The sequence below is a fragment of the Pseudorasbora parva genome, chromosome 20 (genome assembly GCF_024679245.1).
Source record: "Pseudorasbora parva isolate DD20220531a chromosome 20, ASM2467924v1, whole genome shotgun sequence".
NCBI lineage: Eukaryota > Metazoa > Chordata > Actinopteri > Cypriniformes > Gobionidae > Pseudorasbora > Pseudorasbora parva.
Window position 1 is genome coordinate 4164856 of NC_090191.1, and position 27724 is coordinate 4192579.

A 27724-nucleotide genomic window follows, 5' to 3' on the forward strand; every position below is an offset into this window, starting at 1 on the left:
GAGAATATGTTTAAAGATACAGTACAATGTATGAAATCTGTATTGTCTCATGTAATCGCAGTGTTTCAACTGCGCAAACGTTAATAAACGTCAATAAATAGCTTTTAAGCAATGTCATGTCACATTTACCTCAGAAAAAATATTCTGTCAGCTAGAAAAAGTATATTTACTATATTGCATAGTTATTGTATTGCTGTTCTTTAGTATTTAATGTATGTTTGAATAAATATTTTATGACAGCACCACTTAAAATTTGTATCTGTGTCTCATTTTTTTCCAGCCAGATGATGATGAGAGAGACATTGTTCATGGGGTTAATGTAGGGCATCTTGACCATGAGTGAGGACATCAGACATGATAGTGCCTTCCCAGATGATGTTGTGGATGTGGATGTCATACTAGACGGAGATTGTGGTCATGGATCCAGAAGATGCCCTAAATGCCTTTGCCACACTGTTTGGGCTCGAGCTATGAGGTTATCCAACTTTTTATTTTATTTTTATTTTTAATCTAGGTTTAATGGTTGGGGAGAGCTGCAAAGCTGAAAAAAATGCAGTGAGGTAACACTGGTGCATATGTGCTGTTTATGCTCATTGATAAATGTACTGAAGCTTGAGAGCTTACACATTGTTAATTAAAATGAACTTAAATTAAATTTAAATTAAAATGGTATAAAGCCAAATCAGAGGTGTTTAACAGTCTGTGCCGTTTCTTTTTGCAATTTTCTGAAGAAAGGACATTTCAGACCTTTTGTGTGGTTGTTTTTGGTGTTTGTTTTTGCAATAAATATAAATGTGTACTGATATGTGTTGCTGTGATTTTAATTTGCAATAGGTTTTATTCTAAATCAAATGTAATTTACAAATCAATATAGTAATGCAATTAATACTTATTAAAGCAGCTTTGCAACCAACTTAAGTGAAGTTATGATGACTAGAACATTTAAGTTCAGAAAACTGAAGTGAAGTTATGATGACTAGAACATTTAAGTTCAGAAAACTGAAGTGAAGTTATGATGACTGGAACATTTAAGTTCAGAAAACTGAAGTGAAGTTATGATGACTAGAACATTTAAGTTCAGAAAACTGAAGTGAAGTTATGATGACTGGAACATTTAAGTTCAGAAAACTGAAGTGAAGTTATGATGACTAGAACATTTAAGTTCAGAAAACTGAAGTGAAGTTATGATGACTAGAACATTTAAGTTCAGAAAACTAAAGGGGAAGTTTTTATTACTAAATGGAATTAGTTCAGATAACTTATCCAAATAAGTAAGAGAAACTTAAAAAAACCAATGCAAAAAGATAACAAAATACATTAAGTTAAGTCAACAAATAATTTTTTACAGTGTAGTTTAAAAAATAAAAAACTGAACAAAAAACACTGGTTTTGGTTTTGTCGGGGGGACAGAAGAGAGTTTCAGCCTTCGTGCTTGCGGTTGCCAGATTTCAGTAATTAAATCCCCCAATCAGAACTTTTCTGTGTTACTATCAGGTGTTTTCTCTAAACATGTGCAATCTGGCAACCATATGCACTCGAGCACGCGGATGAACTGAAAACACCAATAAACAAGTAAGCTGCATATTATCAATCTCCATTTGAGATGGTCTGCTTAACCTGTTAAGCTGACTTCCAAATTTTGAAAAAATCCTAAGAAATGCATACTCAGACTAAAACAAATACAGTTTGTGAATCTTTTGCACTAAAAGCATAATTATGGTCTCATTTGAAAGCAGACACCTGACAGTTTACTGTAAAGTCAAAATGATAATATTTTTTATAATCAAAAAAAGCTATTATAAGCTTCAAAGTTTTGTAAAGTTATTAGAAATGTATTTGTATGAAATATCTTTATGAAAATAACATTGAAGTGGGCCTTGGAGAAATCTAGAAATGCACTACAGCTAAAGCCACAAGTCTGACAATGTTATATTTCAGATCTGAAGATGATCAGTCTAAAACTCTGAATTTTATTAAACGTTTTACAAGATCGTTTCATGTGATTTTATTTTGAGATATCTCTGAAATATCAACTGATGTTTATTGCCATGTCTTCTCAGCTTTCATTCGCTATATTGCCTCTATTGTTTAGAGGTGCAAACTGCCCCATTCAGTCTGTCTCCCCGGCACACATTCACACTTCTGCGGACTGGTTATGGCTCTAATTATTATTCTTTTGTCTGCATTATAATTAACGATTCTCTATTCAAACTGTTCTATTCAAACCTCATTTCTAAATCAAACCTCTTACTTTACCCTCACTGAGACTCTATCGAATGCATTTCGTCCAAATAAGCATTTCAGTAGTTTTACATTTAGAAAATGTTCATAAAAATAAGTATTTACTCAGTGGCAGGTGCATCTAGGGCAAGCTAGCATGTTCAGGAGTCCTGAAGCCCATCGCTATTGTGATGTCACAGTCAGAACACACTATAACTGACGCTGCAGGAGTCCTGAAGCCCATCTCTATTGTGATGTCACAGTCAGAACACACTATAACTGCCGCTGCAGGAGTCCTGAAGCCCATCTCTATTGTGATGTCACAGTCAGAACACACTATAACTGCCGCTGCAGGAGTCCTGAAGCCCATCTCTATTGTGATGTCACAGTCAGAACACACTATAACTGCCGCTGCAGGAGTCCTGGAGCCCATCGCTATTGTGATGTCACAGTCAGAACACACTATAACTGACGCTGCAGGAGTCCTGGAGCCCATCGCTATTGTGATGTCACAGTCAGAACACACTATAACTGACGCTGCAGGAGTCCTGGAGCCCATCGCTATTGTGATGTCACAGTCAGAACACACTATAACTGACGCTGCAGGAGTCCTGGAGCCCATCGCTATTGTGATGTCACAGTCAGAACACACTATAACTGCCGCTGCAGGAGTCCTGGAGCCCATCGCTATTGTGATGTCACAGTCAGAACACACTATAACTGCCGCTGCAGGAGTCCTGGAGCCCATCTCTATTGTGATGTCAGTCAGAACACACTATAACTGACACTGCAGGAGTCCTGGAGCCCATCTCTATTGTGATGTCACAGTCAGAACACACTATAACTGACACTGCAGGAGTCCTGGAGTCCATCGCTATTGTGATGTCACAGTCAGAACACACTATAACTGACGCTGCAGGAGTCCTGGAGCCCATCTCTATTGTGATGTCACAGTCAGAACACACTATAACTGACGCTGCAGGAGTCCTGGAGCCCATCGCTATCGTGATGTCACAGTCAGAACACACTATAACTGACGCTGCAGGAGTCCTGGAGCCCATCGCTATCGTGATGTCACAGTCAGAACACACTATAACTGACGCTGCAGGAGTCCTGGAGCCCATCGCTATTGTGATGTCACAGTCAGAACACACTATAACTGACGCTGCAGGAGTCCTGGAGCCCATCGCTATTGTGATGTCACAGTCAGAACACACTATAACTGAAGCTGCAGGAGTCCTGGAGCCCATCGCTATTGTGATGTCACAGTCAGAACACACTATAACTGACGCTGCAGGAGTCCTGGAGCCCATCGCTATTGTGATGTCACAGTCAGAACACACTATAACTTCCGCTGCAGTAGTCCTGGAGCCCATCGCTATTGTGATGTCACAGTCAGAACACACTATAACTGACGCTGCAGGAGTCCTGAAGCCCATCGCTATTGTGATGTCAGTCAGAACACACTATAACTGCCGCTGCAGGAGTCCTGGAGCCCATCGCTATTGTGATGTCACAGTCAGAACACACTATAACTGCCGCTGCAGGAGTCCTGAAGCCCATCGCTATTGTGATGCCACAGTCAGAACACACTATAACTGCCGCTGCAGGAGTCCTGGAGCCCATCGCTATTGTGATGTCACAGTCAGAACACACTATAACTGCCGCTGCAGGAGTCCTGGAGCCCATCGCTATTGTGATGTCACAGTCAGAACACACTATAACTGACGCTGCAGGAGTCCTGAAGCCCATCGCTATTGTGATGTCACAGTCAGAACACACTATAACTGACGCTGCAGGAGTCCTGAAGCCCATCGCTATTGTGATGTCACAGTCAGAACACACTATAACTGCCGCTGCAGGAGTCCTGGAGCCCATCGCTATTGTGATGTCACAGTCAGAACACACTATAACTGCCGCTGCAGGAGTCCTGGAGCCCATCGCTATTGTGATGTCACAGTCAGAACACACTATAACTGACGCTGCAGGAGTCCTGGAGCCCATCGCTATTGTGATGTCACAGTCAGAACACACTATAACTGCCGCTGCAGGAGTCCTGAAGCCCATTGCTATTGTGATGTCACAGTCAGAACACACTATAACTGCCGCTGCAGGAGTCCTGGAGCCCATCGCTATTGTGATGTCACAGTCAGAACACACTATAACTGACGCTGCAGGAGTCCTGAAGCCCATCGCTATTGTGATGTCACAGTCAGAACACACTATAACTGTCGCTGCAGGAGTCCTGGAGCCCATCGCTATTGTGATGTCACAGTCAGAACACACTATAACTGTCGCTGCAGGAGTCCTGGAGCCCATCGCTATTGTGATGTCACAGTCAGAACACACTATAACTGAAGCTGCAGGAGTCCTGGAGCCCATCGCTATTGTGATGTCACAGTCAGAACACACTATAACTGCCGCTGCAGGAGTCCTGGAGCCCATCGCTATTGTGATGTCACAGTCAGAACACACTATAACTGCCGCTGCAGGAGTCCTGGAGCCCATCGCTATTGTGATGTCACAATCAGAACACACTATAACTGCCGCTGCAGGAGTCCTGGAGCCCATCGCTATTGTGATGTCACAGTCAGAACACACTATAATTGCCGCTGCAGGAGTCCTGGAGCCCATCGCTATTGTGATGTCACAGTCAGAACACACTATAACTGAAGCTGCAGGAGTCCTGGAGCCCATCGCTATTGTGATGTCACAGTCAGAACACACTATAACTGACGCTGCAGGAGTCCTGGAGCCCATCGCTATTGTGATGTCACAGTCAGAACACACTATAACTGCCGCTGCAGGAGTCCTGGAGCCCATCGCTATTGTGATGTCACAGTCAGAACACACTATAACTGACGCTGCAGGAGTCCTGGAGCCCATCGCTATTGTGATGTCACAGTCAGAACACACTATAACTGACGCTGCAGGAGTCCTGGAGCCCATCGCTATTGTGATGTCACAGTCAGAACACACTATAACTGACGCTGCAGGAGTCCTGGAGCCCATCGCTATTGTGATGTCACAGTCAGAACACACTATAACTGAAGCTGCAGGAGTCCTGAAGCCCATCGCTATTGTGATGTCACAGTCAGAACACACTATAACTGACGCTGCAGGAGTCCTGGAGCCCATCGCTATTGTGATGTCACAGTCAGAACACACTATAACTGCCGCTGCAGGAGTCCTGGAGCCCATCGCTATTGTGATGTCACAGTCAGAACACACTATAACTGAAGCTGCAGGAGTCCTGGAGCCCATCGCTATTGTGATGTCACAGTCAGAACACACTATAACTGACGCTGCAGGAGTCCTGAAGCCCATCGCTATTGTGATGTCACAGTCAGAACACACTATAACTGACGCTGCAGGAGTCCTGAAGCCCATCGCTATTGTGATGTCACAGTCAGAACACACTATAACTGCCGCTGCAGGAGTCCTGGACCCCATCGCTATTGTGATGTCACAGTCAGAACACACTATAACTGCTGCTGCAGGAGTCCTGAAGCCCATCGCTATTGTGATGTCACAGTCAGAACACACTATAACTGCCGCTGCAGGAGTCCTGGAGCCCATCGCTATTGTGATGTCACAGTCAGAACACACTATAACTGCCGCTGCAGGAGTCCTGGAGCCCATCGCTATTGTGATGTCACAGTCAGAACACACTATAACTGCCGCTGCAGGAGTCCTGGAGCCCATCGCTATCGTGATGTCACAGTCAGAACACACTATAACTGCCGCTGCAGGAGTCCTGGAGCCCATCGCTATTGTGATGTCACAATCAGAACACACTATAACTGCCGCTGCAGGAGTCCTGGAGCCCATCGCTATTGTGATGTCACAGTCAGAACACACTATAACTGCCGCTGCAGGAGTCCTGGAGCCCATCGCTATTGTGATGTCACAGTCAGAACACACTATAACTGCCGCTGCAGGAGTCCTGGAGCCCATCGCTATTGTGATGTCACAGTCAGAACACACTATAATTGCCGCTGCAGGAGTCCTGGAGCCCATCGCTATTGTGATGTCACAGTCAGAACACACTATAACTGACGCTGCAGGAGTCCTGGAGCCCATCGCTATTGTGATGTCACAGTCAGAACACACTATAACTGAAGCTGCAGGAGTCCTGGAGCCCATCGCTATTGTGATGTCACAGTCAGAACACACTATAACTGACGCTGCAGGAGTCCTGGAGCCCATCGCTATTGTGATGTCACAGTCAGAACACACTATAACTGCCGCTGCAGGAGTCCTGGAGCCCATCGCTATTGTGATGTCACAGTCAGAACACACTATAACTGCCGCTGCAGGAGTCCTGAAGCCCATCGCTATTGTGATGTCACAGTCAGAACACACTATAACTGACGCTGCAGGAGTCCTGGAGCCCATCGCTATTGTGATGTCACAGTCAGAACACACTATAACTGACGCTGCAGGAGTCCTGGAGCCCATCGCTATTGTGATGTCACAGTCAGAACACACTATAACTGACGCTGCAGGAGTCCTGGAGCCCATCGCTATTGTGATGTCACAGTCAGAACACACTATAACTGAAGCTGCAGGAGTCCTGGAGCCCATCGCTATTGTGATGTCACAGTCAGAACACACTATAACTGACGCTGCAGGAGTCCTGAAGCCCATCGCTATTGTGATGTCACAGTCAGAACACACTATAACTGACGCTGCAGGAGTCCTGAAGCCCATCGCTATTGTGATGTCACAGTCAGAACACACTATAACTGCCGCTGCAGGAGTCCTGGAGCCCATCGCTATTGTGATGTCACAGTCAGAACACACTATAACTGCTGCTGCAGGAGTCCTGAAGCCCATCGCTATTGTGATGTCACAGTCAGAACACACTATAACTGAAGCTGCAGGAGTCCTGGAGCCCATCGCTATTGTGATGTCACAGTCAGAACACACTATAACTGCTGCTGCAGGAGTCCTGAAGCCCATCGCTATTGTGATGTCACAGTCAGAACACACTATAACTGACGCTGCAGGAGTCCTGGAGCCCATCTCTATTGTGATGTCACAGTCAGAACACACTATAACTGCCGCTGCAGGAGTCCTGGAGCCCATCGCTATTGTGATGTCACAGTCAGAACACACTATAACTGACGCTGCAGGAGTCCTGGAGCCCATCGCTATTGTGATGTCTCAGTCAGAACACACTATAACTGACGCTGCAGGAGTCCTGGAGCCCATCGCTATTGTGATGTCACAGTCAGAACACACTATAACTGACGCTGCAGGAGTCCTGGAGTCCATCGCTATTGTGATGTCACAGTCAGAACACACTATAACTGAAGCTGCAGGAGTCCTGGAGCCCATCTCTATTGTGATGTCACAGTCAGAACACACTATAACTGCCGCTGCAGGAGTCCTGGAGCCCATCTCTATTGTGATGTCACAGTCAGAACACACTATAACTGCCGCTGCAGGAGTCCTGAAGCCCATCGCTATTGTGATGTCACAGTCAGAACACACTATAACTGACGCTGCAGGAGTCCTGAAGCCCATCGCTATTGTGATGTCACAGTCAGAACACACTATAACTGACGCTGCAGGAGTCCTGGAGCCCATCGCTATTGTGATGTCACAGTCAGAACACACTATAACTGAAGCTGCAGGAGTCCTGGAGCCCATCGCTATTGTGATGTCACAGTCAGAACACACTATAACTGAAGCTGCAGGAGTCCTGGAGCCCATCGCTATTGTGATGTCACAGTCAGAACACACTATAACTGCCGCTGCAGGAGTCCTGGAGCCCATCGCTATTGTGATGTCACAGTCAGAACACACTATAACTGACGCTGCAGGAGTCCTGGAGCCCATCGCTATTGTGATGTCACAGTCAGAACACACTATAACTGAAGCTGCAGGAGTCCTGGAGCCCATCGCTATTGTGATGTCACAGTCAGAACACACTATAACTGCCGCTGCAGGAGTCCTGGAGCCCATCGCTATTGTGATGTCACAGTCAGAACACACTATAACTGCCGCTGCAGGAGTCCTGGAGCCCATCGCTATTGTGATGTCACAGTCAGAACACACTATAACTGAAGCTGCAGGAGTCCTGGAGCTCATCGCTATTGTGATGTCACAGTCAGAACACACTATAACTGCCGCTGCAGGAGTCCTGGAGCCCATCGCTATTGTGATGTCACAGTCAGAACACACTATAACTGACGCTGCAGGAGTCCTGGAGCCCATCGCTATTGTGATGTCACAGTCAGAACACACTATAACTGCCGCTGCAGGAGTCCTGGAGCCCATCGCTATTGTGATGTCACAGTCAGAACACACTATAACTGACGCTGCAGGAGTCCTGGAGCCCATCGCTATTGTGATGTCACAGTCAGAACACACTATAACTGCCGCTGCAGGAGTCCTGGAGCCCATCGCTATTGTGATGTCACAGTCAGAACACACTATAACTGACGCTGCAGGAGTCCTGGAGCCCATCGCTATTGTGATGTCACAGTCAGAACACACTATAACTGCCGCTGCAGGAGTCCTGGAGCCCATCGCTATTGTGATGTCACAGTCAGAACACACTATAACTGACGCTGCAGGAGTCCTGGAGTCCATCGCTATTGTGATGTCACAGTCAGAACACACTATAACTGACGCTGCAGGAGTCCTGGAGCCCATCGCTATTGTGATGTCACAGTCAGAACACACTATAACTGACGCTGCAGGAGTCCTGGAGCCCATCGCTTTCTGCAGTCTCGGTGTAAAGTCATTCTTCCTCAGTATTTGGTGTTTGATGATCGTTTACAATGGCTTGTAATACTGGAGTTCAGTCAGACCATTACAGAGAACTGGCCTATGCGATCCGTTTAGCTGCAAAACTCTCTGTACCACAGCTGGAGAAGGTCACTTCTCAATCAGTCATCGACAACTTCTTCTGGAATTTGACTGAGTGGTATGTCTGTCTATTTTTATTTTTATTTTTTTAAAATAATTTTATTATATTCTAGTGATGAAACTTATTTTAAAATAGTTTTTGTGTAATTGTGTTAAAATGACACTTTTTGGTTTATACGTTACTTTAATATACACTTACATTTTATATATATTCTAATACATTCATATGATCACGCTCTTATTCAAGCAAATGCTTTTACAAAAATGACAAACATTCAGGCATGACAAGTCAAAAGATAATGTGCTGTTGGTCACACACTTGACAAACAGAAAGATCAAGCACACAGACAGAATCTAGTTCTCTTTCACGCTTGAACGAACAATAACACAATTATGCCAAAATGCCCGTTTTGTTGAGTATTCTCAAGAGCAGTCTGAGTAAACATAGTATAACCAAAATGCTTAATATTAACACAATTAGACAAAAACTATTTAAAAAAGTTTTGAACATGCTAGCCCCAGGTCAAAAAGAAATATATTTAAATTGTGCTTTTTTTATTTACAAATCAAGTCATCTATTCAATCAAAAATCGACACTCAGACAATTAATCTAGATCTTCCTCCTCCAATCTTAGAGCTAATTAATATAACATCCCCCAAAAAACTACTCTCCAAAATATATAAAATAATATCCAAATCAGACAACACATTAAGCCTGCCCAATGCTAAATGGGAATCAGACTTATCCATTACTCCCAATGCCGCTTTCTGGTCACAAATTTGTAAAAATATTTACTTCATGACAAAAAACGCCAACCTACAACTTATACAGTATAAAGTTCTTCATAGATCCCACCTAACTGGACAGAAATTATTTAAAATGGGTTTTTCTTCAGAAACATGCTCACATTGCACACAAAACACCCCAGACACCTATTTACACGCTATTTGGCATTGCACCTCAGTTAAAACATTTTGGGAGAACGTTACTGACTCACTATCCAACCTTATGGGTTGTCACATCCCACTATCTCCCTCTCTCTGTATATTAGGTGACATATCCATAATCAGTTTAGACAGTACAAACAGTCAGTTACTCCTAGTGGCCCTAACCATCGCCAAGAAAACTATCCTCATGAACTGGAAATCAAGAAACACCATACACATTACAACTTGGAAAAATTTACTAATAGAGTACATCGCCATGGAAAACTTGTCTACCTCTACTCAAAATGATACATCAGAATTACACCCTTCTTGGTCAGCTCTGTTTAACTTTCAACAGTCATGAATCCACTCACCTTCTTTGTCTGAAGCCATCCTTAATGATACACCATCAATAATGGGGGGGGGGGGAGTTCAGGAAGAGGTAGCAACACAGACTATTATTAAATAAATAAAATTGCTTATAAGATTATATTGGAATCTCTCTCTGTCTCTATCTCTCTCTCTATCTATCTCTCTATCTCTATCTCCCTTTCTATTCTCTCTCTTTCTATTCTCTCTCTGTCTCTCTCTCTCTCTGTCTCTCTCTCTCTCTCTCTCTCTCTCTATCTCTCTCTGCGCTTGTGGACCCTGGATGGTTGTGGCATACTAATCCCTGTCATGTGCGGTTCTGATTAGTCGTGGGTGGGGGTGAGGTGGGGCCGGGGGCCTTGGTCTTTCGCCCTCCAGCTAGTAGTTGTCGCGCTGTTTTAATGCTTTACATATTAGGTGAGGTGCACACACATTCATTTGGAGCATAAAACTAGTTTAAATCAGGAAAAAAAAAAAAAAAAAGGCACATATATAGGGTAAATGTGGCGTGGACATGGCGGCCTGCGTGGGCTTTGCACTGGGCAGGTTCCATGCTACACGCCATGTTTGTTTTAATGCATTATACACTAGTTGACAAACACATCAGACAACAACAACAACAAAAAACACAAAGATAGGGTCAGCGTGGCATCTATGGAACAGCTGGGGGATGGGCATGGATCTCGGGACCCTGGCAGCACCTCACCTTGATAGCCCATTGCATTACGACTCTGGCAGAGGTCTATCCTATGCCATGGCCATGAGGGGTATCAAAGCTTTATAATACCTTGTTATTAATAGCTGATCAATATTACCATTATTATAATTATTTTTATTGTTATTATTATTAAAATCATTGTTACCACTACTATTATTATCACTATTAATGACTTTATCAATATCTACCATTATTAATATTATTATTACTATTACTACTATTGTTTTTATTTGTCCTCTTCCTGACCCCTTTAACCTTCCCCTCATTCCGGATGAAAAGAGTATATTTGTATATATGTTTGTCATTACTACTACTGATAATACTATTAATACTATTTGTCATTTCTAATTAATTGGATTTATCATTATTATTGTTATTATTATTATTATTATTGCTATTACTATTGCTGTTGTCACCTTCTTCATACCCCATTTTATTTCCTTATTTATACACATATATTTTTTGGTTATGTCTGTTGTACTTCCCTACATAATTCTTTATTCATACATTAACACTCCCACACCAGTTACACGCACAAACACACACACACACACACACACACACACACATACATACACACGCACTCATCGTACTGGCATGTTATGTTTTGTTGGCCCTTGTATTTGTATTTTGCATCTTACTTCTCTTTTGTAAATATTGTACTTGTCTGTTTGCATAATAAAAAATAAAAATAAAAATAAATAAATAAATAAAATAAAATAAATAAATTGTGCTTTTTTTGGACATATTTATTATATTTAAATTACACTATACTAAATGCATATTAAATGTATTATTTTGAAACAACTTTAAGTATATTAAGTGTAGTTTAAGATATGCTTAAGTTCAATTTTATGCTATTTGCAATATATTTTAATATATTAAATTGTGCTAAAATGGAACAACTTTAAGTACATTTAGTGCAATTTAAATGCATTTCTTTAAAAATGTATTTAAAATATATTTTTAATAATTAATTTTAATGGACTTCAAGAACATTTTAATAGCAGTTCAGCATATCAGAAATACATTATTTTTACATTACTAGTATATTATAATGCTGTTTTTTTCAGCATTCAAAATGGTTTAAAAAGTGCAAAATTATTAAATATAAATGTTAAGACAGACACATTGAAATATAGAAAACTTTAATGTACATTATATCATATACATTACAAAATAAATTCCTTGAGTACATTAAAAAAGTACAGCAGCATACATATTATCTTGACAAATACATTATAATAAATGAAAGATCAATGAAGTGCTATGGCAGAGCTATTTTCAGACACCTTGTAGAACATTTTAGTTTACCTGTATTACTAAAAAGCACTCTCTCACAAAAATGCGTATAAATAATACAAGTGTGCAATGTTTTGGAATGTAGCAAAATGAGTTTTTGCATATGGTACCCAGTTTTCGTGTGAATATAATACACACTTTATGCCGTATTATGCTCAAACCCCGCCCCCATCCTACCCAAGGGTATTATATACACGCCATAAAGTGCGCATCATATGTATGCAAAAAACTGTGTCGTGTATGCACACCAAAACTCATTTTGGCGTACATTCCAAGATTGCACACTCATACTATTAAAAAATGCACTTGAAATTCAAGTAGTATGTTTATATGGAGGACCAAATTACTCAAAATGAAATAATTAAATAAATAATGAATTCAATAAAACAACAATTAAATGCATCAGTTTATTATAAAATAATAATTAAATAATTACTTAAATAATTAATTTAATAATTAATTTAATTAAATATTAATTAAATAATTAAATAAATAAATGTATCTATTTATTTTGTAAAATAACATGAAATTATTTAATATATTTCACAATCACCTCTTTCACAGAATTCACACACACTACGGTTATGTTTAAAAATATATATTTTTTCATTATTAAATGTGCTTTTTCAAAAAGCCGTTTTTCATAATAATATGCTGCATTTACGAATGGGGCCTATTTGACGAATCATGCATTTCCAAATCACGATTTTCCCAAAGATTTTCATAATAATAGAGGACATTTCACAAATGCCAATCAACAGGTAGTGGGCGGTGCTTGGCACTGATTGGTTTGAAGTTAAAGAGTCATCAGACATGACAAATCGATCTTTGTGTGTGTTGTGACATCACGTAAAGGCAATGGTGCTTCTCATTTCAAAGAAAACGCTTAATGTGGCTTAAGGTAGTAAGACAGTGTTCTTAACAGATCAAACTCAGGAAACATAATACTAATAAAGTATACTATGTACAAAAAAATCAGATGAGCCCAGAATGTGAATGCAACGCTATATTAAGCCACATTAAGCTTTTTTTTATTTAATGAGGGGTTTCTATGGGAGGAAAACGCTTGATGTGTAATTAAACGCGTTGCGGTCATATTCTGGGCTCATCTGAAATTTTTCTCTTTTTTGGCTTCCAGACTTCAGCAGATATTCTTATTCTGAAGAAACAATTTTGATGTACACTTAAGTGATGTATATATATATATATATATATTTATATTAGGGCTGCACGATTAATCGAAATCGAACCGCAATCGCGATTTGGCTTGTGTGCGATTATGAAAGCTCAAAGGCTGCGATTTAAATTAAATAAATAAATGCCCAGTGTGTTAGAGAAGAGCAGCTCTGTGATAAACGCTGCTCCGTCTGAAAGACTGCGAGTTTGAGTCGTTTAAGTTATAACGTGCGTTTGAAAAAGCAACACGAGTCAAACATCTTCACAAACTAGTGAAGCGCTCATAAACTTGTTCAGCAAAAGGCAACGTTTAATAACATGTTTTACCTCACTTTATATCGTCAGGCGAGTGTGTGTGAGCTGATGTGGCTTCTCATCAGAGTGAGGCAGACGATGCGTTATTTTATAGTATTCTATGTCAATCAGCACTGCATTATAATACACTTTATTACTATGAAAATACCTTTGACGGCTTGAAGAACTCAAATACACCACATTTTGCTGCAGTCGTGTTTATTGTCGTCATCTTTAATCAAAGCGTCTCTATCTTCTGTTTACAGAACGTCATTACTTCTCTGAGGCAAATGTGGTGTTTTCTGCTCAAGGGCGCCCTCTAGCTTTCAGTATGAATTAAAAACTTTGGATAATCAATAATAAGAAAAATTATACTTAATACATTTTAAAACTTAATAAACTTAAAAAATTATACTTTTATTGGACAATCCATGTTTTTCTTCAATGTACAGGAGTTTTTTCCCCCACAGTGGATGCACAAGAGGTTCATATTTCATATTAAAGACAGACTTTAAGAAATTGAAATCACAGATAAACAACACGCACGCACGCACGCACGCACTCACACACACACACACACACACACATACTTGTTTGGGGTGCCTCGTGGGGACACCAGTTATTTACCACATTTTGGGGACACCACTTTCCTGACATCCTAGAGACTAGATAAAAACATCAAAAAATCTAAAAACATAAGTTTAATAAATACCTCTCTTAAAATGTAATTAATTCATTAAAATAAGGGTAGGTGGTAATCTGGGGACAGGTCAGGTTGAAACATGTGGGGACACAGGGACAACTCCTTATATGGGCATTAACAGGAAGTACCATCTGGGGACAAAACCCTGACCAACTAGTGTATCAATAAGTACACATGGATGTCCTATCTGGGGACAAACCAGTGTAATCTACAGACAAAGAAAGGTCATAATATGGCCAGCTGGCCAATTCATAATGGTATTTCAGGAAGTTACATTGGTTTGTTAAAAATAGGGTGGTTTAATAAGTTAGTTCAGCTTCACTTCAAAAATGAACTTGAACAACATGCAATCTTCAACTGCAAGTCATTTCAGTCTCCAAGACTGCCACACTCATATACTGCATTTAACTCATTCTTACACATTTAGGTTGCTACATTTACTGATTATGACACAAGAGAGCCGTACATTGAAGGTGATTTTGCTGCTCTTATCAAAGTCAATCTAATTTATATTATAAAGCCCTTTAAAACAAAGTTGTCACAGAGTGCTTTTACAAACACCCACACTAAACCATATGGAGGACCAACCCTGCACAAATTAAAAATAAATAAATGAATGAATGAATAAATAAATAAATAAATATACACATATGTAAATTAATAAAAACATAAATAGATAAATAAATGTGATAATAGGAAAATAAATAGCAGAATAAACGACTCGATAAAATAAATATGATTCATTTTTAATCAAATACAATTTTGTATTATCTTTCCCTTAATTTATTATTTTCTGCTTTTATAAAAATATATCTTTTTAACTTGTATTTATTTGTTAATTAAATTTAACATTTATTTTTATATTTATTTGTGCATTTATTTTTATATTTATGCGTTCATTTATTTTTTACATTTATTTTTCCCTCATGTATTTATTTTTACATTTATTGATAGATTGATTCATTTCTTTTTCCCTGTGCAACATGTAAATGAGGAGGGCGGTCCTTGTGTAACTTCAGCGCATCATTGGTTGAGAGCTCACCACAGTCTCTGAAGCTCACGCACGCAGAATCAGACCAGCTGAGGAGGGTTGTGAGTAAATGACGGCCGCATAATGTTAGTTCTTTCACTAAACAAGCGTATCAGTGTTTCCAGCAGTTTGACCCATTGAGAGAGAAGTTCCAGTGGTCCTTATAGTAGTGATTTTGAACTCGACAGGTTGTAAGTTCAGCTCTTGCATGTGTATACTATGGGGGACGTTTCACAAACAGCTAACGTTAGTTAGAGAGTTGCGCTTAGCGAATGAAGCTGAAAACAACACATCAAATTACTGTTATTAAAATTAGATGTGCTTATCGATGTTTTAGGAGGGTTATATTCCGATATGGATGTGGAAGTAAAGACTGAAATGTTGCCGCGATAATTAATAGACACGCTGCAAAACACTGTATGTCCCAGCACATTCAAAACCCGTGAGTCAGATGGTAGTAAGGGGGGACGACCATCGCACTCTTCTGATAAGTACCACTGGAACTTCTCTCTCAATGGGTCAAACTGCTGGAAACACTGATACGCTTGTTTAGTGAAAGAACTAACATTATGCGGCCGTCATTTACTGACAACCCTCCTCAGCTGGTCTGATTCTGCGTGCGTGAGCTTCAGAGACTGTGGTGAGCTCTCAACCAATGATGCGCTGAAGCTACACAAGGACCGCCCTCCTCATTTACATGTTGCAAACGGAAAAAGAAATGAATCAATCTATCAATAAATGTAAAAATAAATACATGAGGGAAAAATAAATGTAAAAAATAAATGTAAAAATAAATGTTAAATTTAATTAACAAATAAATAAAAGTTAAAGATATATTTTTATAAAAGCAGAAAAAATAAATTAAGGGAAAGATAATACAAACTTGTATTTGATTAAAAATGAATCATTTATTTTATCAAGACATTTATTCTGTTATTTATTTTCCTATTATCACATTTATTTATCTATTTATGTTTATATTAATTTACATGTGTATATTTATTTATTTATTAACTTATTCATTCATTGATTTATTTATTTTTAATTTTTGCAGGGTTGGTCCTCCATAAAACCCTACAGACCACACAAGTAGATACACAAAAAAAAATTAAAATTACCAAACCAATTAAACGTATACGTGGTAAGCTTACTGTTAAAAGTATGTATTATGTTTGAGGTAAAGTTAAATATCCTGTAGTTAACCAGTAATAACACATTTGGGAAGGTTAGTAGATCAGAGCTACAATTCTTAAATCTCAATTCTTACTCCCCATTGACGGCTCAATCTGAGGGACGGATAAACGGCTGTCAGTCAAACTCCCTCTGCACGCGATAGGATAGCGCTACACCAACCAGAGCAATGAAGGTGAAGCAGAGCTCGCTGACTGATTAAACATTCGCCGTATCCGGTCGGCTAAACTCGAACACATCTTCCCTTCTTAAGAATGACTTCAGAGCCGTTCTTTGTTCTTTTCTCAGAGAAAAGCTTATCAATCAATCAATCAACTTTATTTATATAGCGCTTTTACAATCGCGATTGTGTCAAAGCAGCTTCACAGTGTCAAACAGGATAATATTGCGACAAAATTAGATTTGGCTGTACAGTCGTACTGGAGTAAACAGTGATGTTATCAGCTTATTTTAATTTATCAGAGAGCGACAATGTTGGCAGATCAGTATTATAGTTTATACAATTAAATAAGACCTAATTCATACATTTTATTTGTATAATAAGTTGAATAACTTTAATCATATTTTTAGTGTCCCCAACTGAGCAAGCCAAGCCAAAGGCGACAGTGGCAAGGAACCAAAACTCCATCAGGGCATGATGGAGAAAAATAAACCTTGGGAGAAACCAGACTCAGTCGGGGTGCCAGTTCTCCTCTGGCCTATTAACACACTGTGTAAGATTATTATTCTGGCAACCTTACAGGTCAGAAATCATATTGGATCGGATTATTCAAAATATTCAGGGTATCACGGAAGAGACGGGTTTATTTAGGATGGGGCGTCGATTACACAAGAGTATGAATACATGAAAGATCCGAATTATTGCGCCGAAGACGGGTTTTGAGCATGTCGTGCCAGTGAGGCAAATTCGGAGGAGACACCACTTGACACGGCTCAGCAGACACTCCAGGATGAGCTGGTCATGTCCAGGCAGGTCCACCATCCGATCCGGACAGGGCCCAGATCCGGGATAAACCTCGGGATAAACAGAGAGACAACATTAGCGTAGATGCCACTCTTTTTATGATGTAACGAGTACATCAGGTGTTATGGGAAGTGTTCCCGGTTCCGGCTGACCTAGTTAATGCAGCCTAACAATCAGTCAATTGAATTGAATAATGAAAGTTAAAAATGTTCTATGTGTATGCCATAGTAAAGAGATGTGTTTTTAGTCTAGATTTAAACTGACAGAGTGTGTCTGCTTCCCGAACAATGCTAGGAAGACTATTCCACAGTTTAGGAGCTAAATAGGAAAAGGATCGACCGCCTGCAGTTGATTTAGATATTCTAGGTATTATCAACTGGCCAGAGTTTTGAGACCGCAATCGACGTGATGGAGTATAATGTGTTAAGAGCTCGCTTAAGTACCGGGGAGCTAAACTATTTAGTAAAAGCTTAACTCAAGTCTTCCAGAGTCGAGGTCAAAGCTGATTCGAAAGACCGCCGCCGTTCGCCAGTTTCTGTGTTTACTAGAAGCACGCAAACGCAACTCGGTCGTCGTCATTATGGCCCCGCCCACTGACTCTATACACGACGTGATTGGCCTGACCAGAGTTAGGGGAATACAGCTCAGAAGGGTATTGAGAGTTGCTAGACGACACTTGCGGGCAGATTAAATTTGCTGCCGCTAGGGTGCTAGGATTTCTAGGCTACCAAAAGACATCCTGCCAACTAATTAATTTTAGTTAAATCAATCAAATTTAGGAACTGCCCTCCCATATAGTGAAGTGCTATTGTGGATTTAAAAAAATATGTATACTAAAGAAAATTGAAGAGAAAAATTGTTGCTATTTTTAAAAGAACGTAACTATGCCTAATATATAATTTATAAAAATATTTAAGCTACTACTACTAATAATAATTATAAATTATTATTAAAACATGCTTATTGCACAGCCTTGGGAGCAGGAAGATTTTAACTGTGCAGTTTCATTAACAGGAGTAAGCATCCTCTCATGTGTGTAATACCCTGCACAAACAGAACAAAAAACATTTGCGTGAGTGGACCGTTCTGTTTATTGAATTATATTTCAATAAAACATACATTTTAAAATATATATTTGTAGAATTTTTTTCAAAAAGATGGAAAAAAAATGATCTTGCGCTTAACCAGGCCCTTGTGGACATTAACGCTTACTTTTTGAATTCAACGTCAACTTACATCAACTTTTTAATGGGGAGTGTTTCTGCAAATGGCTGGAGGAAAATATTCATGAGAGCACGACGTGGGCAATAATTCAGAAGAACTTCATGGTGAGTGCGCTTCCTTTGTTTTTGATGATCGTTGTTCTTCCTTTCTCTGTTGTCAGTTCTCCTTTACATTACGTTTGTCGATATTGGCTACCAATATGAAAAATGCATAACAGTACAGTTAACGTTGCATGTGACATTACTTCCTTTCCTTTAACGTTCCTGAATGGTTAAATCGAGCTGCTCGTGTGTTTGGAAGACGTGCATATGACTTCGGTTGCATTGTAAGATTTATTACTCGACTCTCCATCTTTACTGTAACTGAGGGCATCTGATAATTCTTATTAACGCTAACGATACACAGGGCAGCTGCAGCACTCAAACATTTTTAAATATTGAATGTTAAAGGATTATAATTGTACATTAGATTTCTTTATGGAAAGTTTTGAATAGATAATGTTTATTTATATAATTTTAAAGCTGTGCTGCAGTAACGTTATATAAACTAAACGTTTAATTATTCTCATTAATTTTGTCTTTATTAACCTGATCATTCACATTGGTTTTTGTAAATACAGATCTACACTGCGCGCACATTTCATGCAGTGTTGGTAACTCACTAACTTGCATCTGTATTGGCCCCCAGGACGACTCGTACCACTGATGTGTCTGAGTGTGCCTGCACTTTAAATAGACCAGGTATGTTGAAAACTTGTCTACATAGGCTCCACACTAATTCTTGTCCTCCCAGTTCAGAGCTAAGCTGCACATTATTAAAATAACTTGGTTGTTTTTAGACTTTACCGTTAAGATTTTTTTTTTTTCAACTTTCATATGGACCTCAAAACAACAAAATGACTCCATCATAATCTACGATAAGTAGGTATGATTTTTACTATACATCTGAATGCCTAGGAGTTAGTGGTTAATGTGACAGTCATTTCTTCTTAAGTACCTGAAGAGAGATATAAGTTTTTGTGGAATTTTTCCCTTCATTTCTGATACTCTTCCTATCCCTTGAACATTTTCAGTGACACTCAATTATGATTTGAAGTAATCATGCAGAAGTAAATAATCATTAATGCAATTATTTATTTTTTCCTACAGACGTCCTATGACACAGATACACTACAGTTCTACAGGGACTACCCTTTAGGACGTGTGATGCAATATTCAAGACTTGTCTGGTAAGTCAACTTTTGTTTCTCTCATATTTTCATTGATCTCCATTTTTAATGAAATGGTTGGTAAATATTAAAAAAAAAAAAAATCCTGAAGTCTTTACATCAGGTTACCACAATGCGCCATCTTTTGTTTGTAGTGTATTTAAGTTTTGATATTTAAGTTTACACATTCAACTATTTTCTTTCATATACTTCTTAGGACTTCATGGAGTACAACCTCACACCGTAAACAAAGAAATGTTTAAACTTCAGCTTCTTGGAGGAAACTGTGGTCACAGAGGACCTATCTGACCTTCCCACTGCTTTCACGGTACTCTTTGGACTTCTATATGCTTAATATTGAGTATACAAGAGGATTCAAATATACATTTGAGGCAATGCAGAACATCTTTGTAGGAATGGGGCATTTAACATTTTTAAGACTTAGTCTTGGATTAACAAAAAAATAAATGCTTATTTGTTTACTCAGTATTCATTGTTTTTTAAAACTGTTCTAACTGCAGTGTTTAATTTTAGTAATGCATTATTGAATCAATTGTATTATTTATTATTAAAAAAAAAAAGTGGTGTAACAGGATTTGTATGTGATAGTTGTAGCAATTATTGATGCATTTTATTCGTTTCTGTGAGAAATATGTAAAGGGGTGGTTCCCCAAAAATTAAATTATTCATTATTATTTGATGTCTCAAACTCATTTGTCTTCCTTTCTTCTCTAGAATACAAACAGAGACGTTTTCATAGACAATCCATACAATGCAACTAAATTAGGTTCAGAACCTACAATATATATACATATATTGCATGTGAATCCAGTAATTTATTCCAGGTGTTCTGAAGTAATACAATCAGATGTCAAGATGTATAACAAGTAATATTTACTGATTGTATTGCTCTAGAACAGTGGTTCTCAAACCTGTCATGGAGTTACACCAGCTCTGCACATTTTGTGTGTCCCCCTCATCTAACACGCCCGATACAACTCATGAGCTCATTAGTAGAGACTTCAAAACCTAAAATGGGTGTGTCAGAAATAGGGAGCCATACAAAATGTGAAATTTAAAATTAAATCCACAACACAATTAAAAATGTGAAACATAAAGGGGCGTGAATAAAGGCATTGAAAACTATAGGCACTCTGTCGTATGGCTACTGTACAAGGAAGTCCAAGCACCAAATTTACAACCAACATCGAGCCGTTTTAACTCTTTCAAAACTTTATTTAAATTTTAATGTTTCCACACAAAAAAAAACAGATAATATGATTCAATTAAATTGCAAAAACAGAATAAAAAAAAACAAATGTCACCTTACTTTTTTAGTGGTCTTTCTCTCATATGCTGTGATTCTGTTTTTTATATAATACTTTACCGACTGCCAGTCTCGTTCACCGAGGGCTTTGGGGGCAGCTATAATGCATGCAATGCAGTCGAATTTTCCAGGAGTAACTCCCGAGTGAATAAATTTCATCATTTTTTCTTCTACAGCCGCAATCTCCACCTCACTCCACTTTCTCTTCCTAGGAACTAATGACAAGAAAATTACATTAATTGCACTGCATGTGTTGTAGGAGCAAGACTGGATTATTTTTATACTATTCTTTATGTTGTTGACCTTTTATAAATAAAGCAAAAAAAAAACTATTACTGGACAGGTTCCTTACCTGATGTTACTTTCATGACCTCCTGGAATCTGTGTCCATGTGGTTTTGGAAGGCAACCTGTAATCAGTCAAACATGACAAATACAAAGGAAGAAGGTTTTGATAATTTTACACAAATTATATTATCATGCATATAATGCAATCCCCACTAAGAGAAGGTGTCCCCATAAGGACAGTTAAAATACAGGTCAATGTCCCCAGAAGGTATCATGCATATAATGCAATCCCCACTAAGAGAAGGTGTCCCCATAAGGACAGTTAAAATACAGGTCAATGTCCCCAGAAGGTATCATGCATATAATGCAATCCCCACTAAGAGAAGGTGTCCCCATAAGGACAGTTAAAATACAGGTCAATGTCCCCAGAAGGTATCAAATAACATCACACATCGCTTGTTCGCTCTATCCTCAATTCATAAATGAGCACAACAGCAAAAATAACAGCCTACAATTTCATGTTGGCTGAGCGTGAGTTGGGCCAATTGGACCCACTTTATCATAAATACTCATCACTACCTATGAGGTTATAGTGCCGACCAAACTTTCAGGTTTGTTTAGAAGGTGTTTGTATCCATCGTTGTGGTAAGTCGTTTAAAATGTAGAAATCGATATAATTATATTACGTTTTGTCATTCATAACTCACAAATGTAGATAGGTATCATAAATGTGTGCAAAAAAATCCAGTATGCACTAACAGGGTTGGGACAAAGCCTGTAATAATGCCATCCTCGCATCGTTCTGTCAAACTTATTCTGATAAACATTGTTGCTGGGAAATAATTATTACTACAATATAATGTACACTGTGCAGCTCTGAAACTAAATGGTTCTAAAACAACTTGTCTTATTACCTGTGTGTCTGTTGGTGAGGGTATCACAGAATCTTCTGCTGGTGGAGTGACTGGATGTGATTCTGGGCCCAGCTAAAAATAAAATAAAAAAGTCAATGCTACAGAAAGTGTAGAATGATTTTTAACTAAAGTACATACAATTATAAACTGCAAAAAAAAAAAAAAAAAAAAAAAAGTAAGAGTGATAATTTTTGTTATGTCCATGCAATGATTTTCTGTTCTTTACATTTATAATTAGTAGTCACTTTTCTCAAGTAATGATCCAACTTATTTGAATTGCCATGTGACTGTTTTAGAATTTAGGCATGGACCAGAACAGATTAATAATCTAGTTTAATATCTTATTGCAAAAATCAAGTTATCAAGTATGAATGGGTCTAAAGTATTAAACAAACACTGAAAGTGTTGCCTTTAAAACTGTTACGAAAATCAGTAAAGATAAAATTAACTATTCCCCAAACTTTTATGAACTGTGGCCATCATCTATAATTTCTTACCTTGGGATTAGAGTGGGAGACATTCCCATCTTCAGCAGAGCTGGAATCTGTGTCCATGTGGTTTTGGAAGGCAACCTGTAATCAGTCAAACATAACAAATACAAAGGAAGAAGGTTTTGATAATTTTACACAAATTATATTATCATGCATATAATGCAATCCCCACTAAGAGAAGGTGTCCCCATAAGGACAGTTAAAATACAGGTCAATGTCCCCAGAAGGTATCAAATAACATCACACATCGCTTGTTCGCTCTATCCTCAATTCATAAATGAGCACAACAGCAAAAATAACAGCCTACAATTTCATGTTGGCTGAGCGTGAGTTGGGCCAATTGGACCCACTTTATCATAAATACTCATCACTACCTATGAGGTTATAGTGCCGACCAAACTTTCAGGTTTGTTTAGAAGGTGTTTGTATCCATCGTTGTGGTAAGTCGTTTAAAATGTAGAAATCGATATAATTATATTACGATTTGTCATTCATAACTCACAAATGTAGATAGGTATCATAAATGTGTGCAAAAAAATCCAGTATGCACTAACAGGCAGTATGCACTAACATATAATGCAATCCCCATTAAGCCAAGGTGTCCCCATAAGGATAGTTAAAATACAGGTCAATGTCCCCAGAAGGTATCATGCATATAATGCAATCCCCACTAAGAGAAGGTGTCCCCATAAGGATAGTTAAAATACAGGTCAATGTCCCCAGAAGGTATCATGCATATAATGCAATCCCCACTAAGAGAAGGTGTCCCCATAAGGATAGTTAAAATACAGGTCAATGTCCCCAGAAGGTATCATGCATATAATGCAATCCCCACTAAGAGAAGGTGTCCCCATAAGGATAGTTAAAATACAGGTCAATGTCCCCAGAAGGTATCATGCATATAATGCAATCCCCACTAAGAGAAGGTGTCCCCATAAGCAGGGCCGTGCACAGGGGGGTGGCCTAGTGGCTAGAGCCACTGCCCCTTTGCCCTCATCAGCTAAGGTGCCCCTCTTGCCCCCTTCCCTCCCTCACCCTCAGAGGATTCCCATAAAAGCGTATTAAAAGCGCTCTGTTCCGCTAAAAATCCACTAATTCCGCTAATCCGTTCCGTGTTTTCCCGCTCCCTCCGCAGCATCGCTCACAATCTGCAGCGGGGTCCGCTCTCTGTGGAGACGGCAGTTTCAGAATGTAGTCCCATTAATGGGTAAATCACAAACTACAGTCTACATTACAGACAGTGGTTGATCCGCGGAATTATTAGTTTGTTTCTTTCAACAGTTCAAACATAGATTAAAAGCTCCAGCATGCCAGCGGGTAAATCGTCATATACTGTATACTGAATAGCTGACAGTTTGTCACTAGGCTATTTAACTCCTGTAAAATAGATTTCCGATTATAATACATTTTTGTGAGTTAACACTTGTATCTATAACATATGTCATGTTTATGATATTTTATTTAGACCATATTAATTGTATACACAATTTTTAAAAAAAAAAGGTAATAAAGGCTATTATAGATATGAGTTGTATCAGGGTAGCCTACAATGGGGCTAAAGCACACCCTAAGAAAAATGTGATTATTTTTAAAAAAAGTTCATACTTGTGCAAAAAATATCTAGCAACGTTTGCATTATTTTCTGTTTATTTTGATGAATAAAATAACAATCTGTTATTAAAAAACTGTTGCGTATGATTTACATAAATCATAAACAAGACCTTTGTCTCAAAATATATTCAATAAATGATTCTTATTTGCTACTTAAATCTCCAATAAAAAACAAAAATAGAAAAGAGATCAAATTAGCCCAGAATCAACTTTTTGGAAGAATAATTAGAACAACATAAATGTAATTAGTACTAAAGCCTAACAGTTGTATTCATTCTCTATATTAAGATGATACTCAACCCCCTTATAGTGCCCCTTTTTTGGTTTGGGCCACTGCCCCTCAAAATGTCTGTGCACGGCCCTGCCCATAAGGACAGTTAAAATACAGGTCAATGTCCCCAGAAGGTATCATGCATATAATGCAATCCCCACTAAGAGAAGGTGTCCCCATAAGGACAGTTAAAATACAGGTCAATGTCCCCAGAAGGTATCATGCATATAATGCAATCCCCACTAAGAGAAGGTGTCCCCATAAGGACAGTTAAAATACAGGTCAATGTCCCCAGAAGGTATCATGCATATAATGCAATCCCCACTAAGAGAAGGTGTCCCCATAAGGACAGTTAAAATACAGGTCAATGTCCCCAGAAGGTATCATGCATATAATGCAATCCCCACTAAGAGAAGGTGTCCCCATAAGGATAGTTAAAATACAGGTCAACGTCCCCAGAAGGTATCAAATAACATCACACATCGCTTGTTCGCTCTATCCTCAATTCATAAATGAGGCCATCCTTAAAAATATTTTGGTTTGCAGCAACAGTAAAAAATAAAATAAAATAAAAACCGACCTACGGTAGGTAGGTCTATATATTTTTTCCCATTTTAATAAAAAAAAAAAAAGTTAATTTTTGATGATGGTGATTACGTAGGTATGAATTTAAACAAATTGGCATATCGTGACGTCACTGACTGGGTCTTCAAGCCGTGCCTTCAGGCGCATGGGCTAATTGCAGGCTATAGACCACAAACAGATTGAAATATTTGTCAAAAACATGTTTATTGCATAAAATCTGTCAACCCTCCCTTTTTTTCCGGGTTTCTCAGGTATTTTAGCTCTTTTCCCGCGGTCTTCCCGTTTGAGTATTTTCCCGTGATATGTTTCTTATTTTTACGCTCGATTGTGTTAACTCAGAACACGCAACTATCTGTGTCTCTGAAGTGGCTTGCACTTGTTGCCAGACCAACGCATCTGGTGATATAGACTAGTGCATTTGAATATTAAAAAGCAAAAAGTTGTTTTTTTGAATTCAATTAATTAAGCAGCTATAACCAACTCTTTACTGGTAAATATTACAGTAAACAAACAAACATCGCAGACAATGGCAGAGCATTTTTTTCAGACGTTATTTTATTTTTGTAATATTATGTTTTGTCTCAGTTGTTTTGAAGAGACACTGCCCCTCTTTCCTCCTTCTTGACAGCCTACATTTACAATAATAGCTTTGATTAACGTTAATGATGAAAAAGGTTTAAAATCGTGATTGTTTGGATTGTTTTTCCTGCCGTCGAGCCACAGCCATTCACTAAATCAGTGTTTCCCAACCTTTTTTCAGTCATGGCACCCTTTGGAAATGTTCTAATGTTGAGTACATATGTTACGCTAGGGGTGTAACGGTACAGATTGCTCACGCCTCGGTTTGTATCACGGTTTCAGGTTCACGGTTTCAGTACGGTTTGGTATTTGCCATGCTCAGGGACAGAAAGAACTACTGTCAAATTAAAATAAAGAAAATAAGAACAAAACACTTAAATACAAGCAGCAGCACAAATAAATACTACTGAGCAAAGATACTAATAAAATAAACATTGCTTTTCAGATTTTTCAGGTAGGTCTAACATTAGTTTTTAATCAAATGTAAAATAACTGCACATTTAACTGTTTAAATAAAAAATTTATCCTTATTAAACTTACAAAAGCTATTCAATCAAGAGCAGTGAGTGATGTCCTTATCTTTTGTTAGACAGACAGCAGTAAAGGCTACTGCCCCTTTAACACCTAATGCAGGGATATGCTCGTCTTTCTCGACTGAATACAGTCCTTTTAAGGCATATTCAGACTATGTCTGCTTGGCTACTCATCAAGATTGACATGTTGACATACTTTTTGTGTGAGTTTGTCCGTTCAAGCGCAAGACTTGAAGAACTCAATATTTGCGCGCTGTGAGACGTGTGTGTGCTTTTGGACGAGCACAGAGACAGATCTTCTCACTGCAGAGTTCTCATTCGCGTCTTCTGGTGAATATACTGGGTGATGATGGTGAAATGACTGGTCATACGGCAGCACTCGCATGCATTGAACACAGTTTACAAAGACAGACCGTTTTGCCCACGTTTTTCTTTTATTATTGCTGTTGTAGTGTAGCCTATCACTGAGGAGCCAGCACATGTATCCATCGACAGAACCGCACATAAAGCATTATTTTTCAAGTTACAACCAGTGCCGCTGCTCCCACCACACGCAGTCGAGCAAAACACACACTACCCATAGCAACGCGTTAGGACAACGACATTTCAGACTGACAGAGACAAGATAAACGGCTTTTCTGCCATTTGTTACTGTTTTGTACACGTTGTTATATTAATTATAATTATAATTCTGTTTTATTGGCCACAATATAGTAATGATGAATGTTGAGAGGGGCACTTTTGATTCATTTTCAGAAAGGGCCGGGGCTCAAAGCCGTCCCCTCTGCAGTGCACTTGCCTGGTGTGTGTAACGTGTGTGTAACGTGTCCATGGTCCTGACTCCTGTCACACAATGCGGCGAAATCTCCGACAGGGCTTTAATAGTCTAACGTTACAGTGAATGAGAGAATGAGCCGAA

At 38.9% G+C, this 27724-nt stretch overlaps 1 protein-coding gene across 3 annotated transcripts in view; it reads right to left on the bottom strand.

Annotated features, from left to right (window-relative positions):
- Positions 1-20752: 20752 nt before the first annotated feature.
- Positions 20753-27724, bottom strand: part of LOC137049377 (uncharacterized) — a 29376-nt gene continuing 22404 nt past the window's right edge. Inside the window, exons 9-12 of one of the 3 annotated variants that reach the window (XM_067427925.1) lie at positions 23233-23307; positions 22736-22807; positions 21887-21943; positions 20753-21749 (exon numbers count right to left, since the gene is read on the bottom strand). In XM_067427925.1, the coding sequence (XP_067284026.1) occupies positions 21899-21943; positions 22736-22807; positions 23233-23307 (192 nt within the window). In that variant the 3' untranslated portion in view covers positions 20753-21749; positions 21887-21898. The remainder of the gene's footprint in view (positions 21750-21886; positions 21944-22735; positions 22808-23232; positions 23308-27724) is intronic. The other 2 variants (XM_067427926.1, XM_067427924.1) reach the window with 2 other exon arrangements.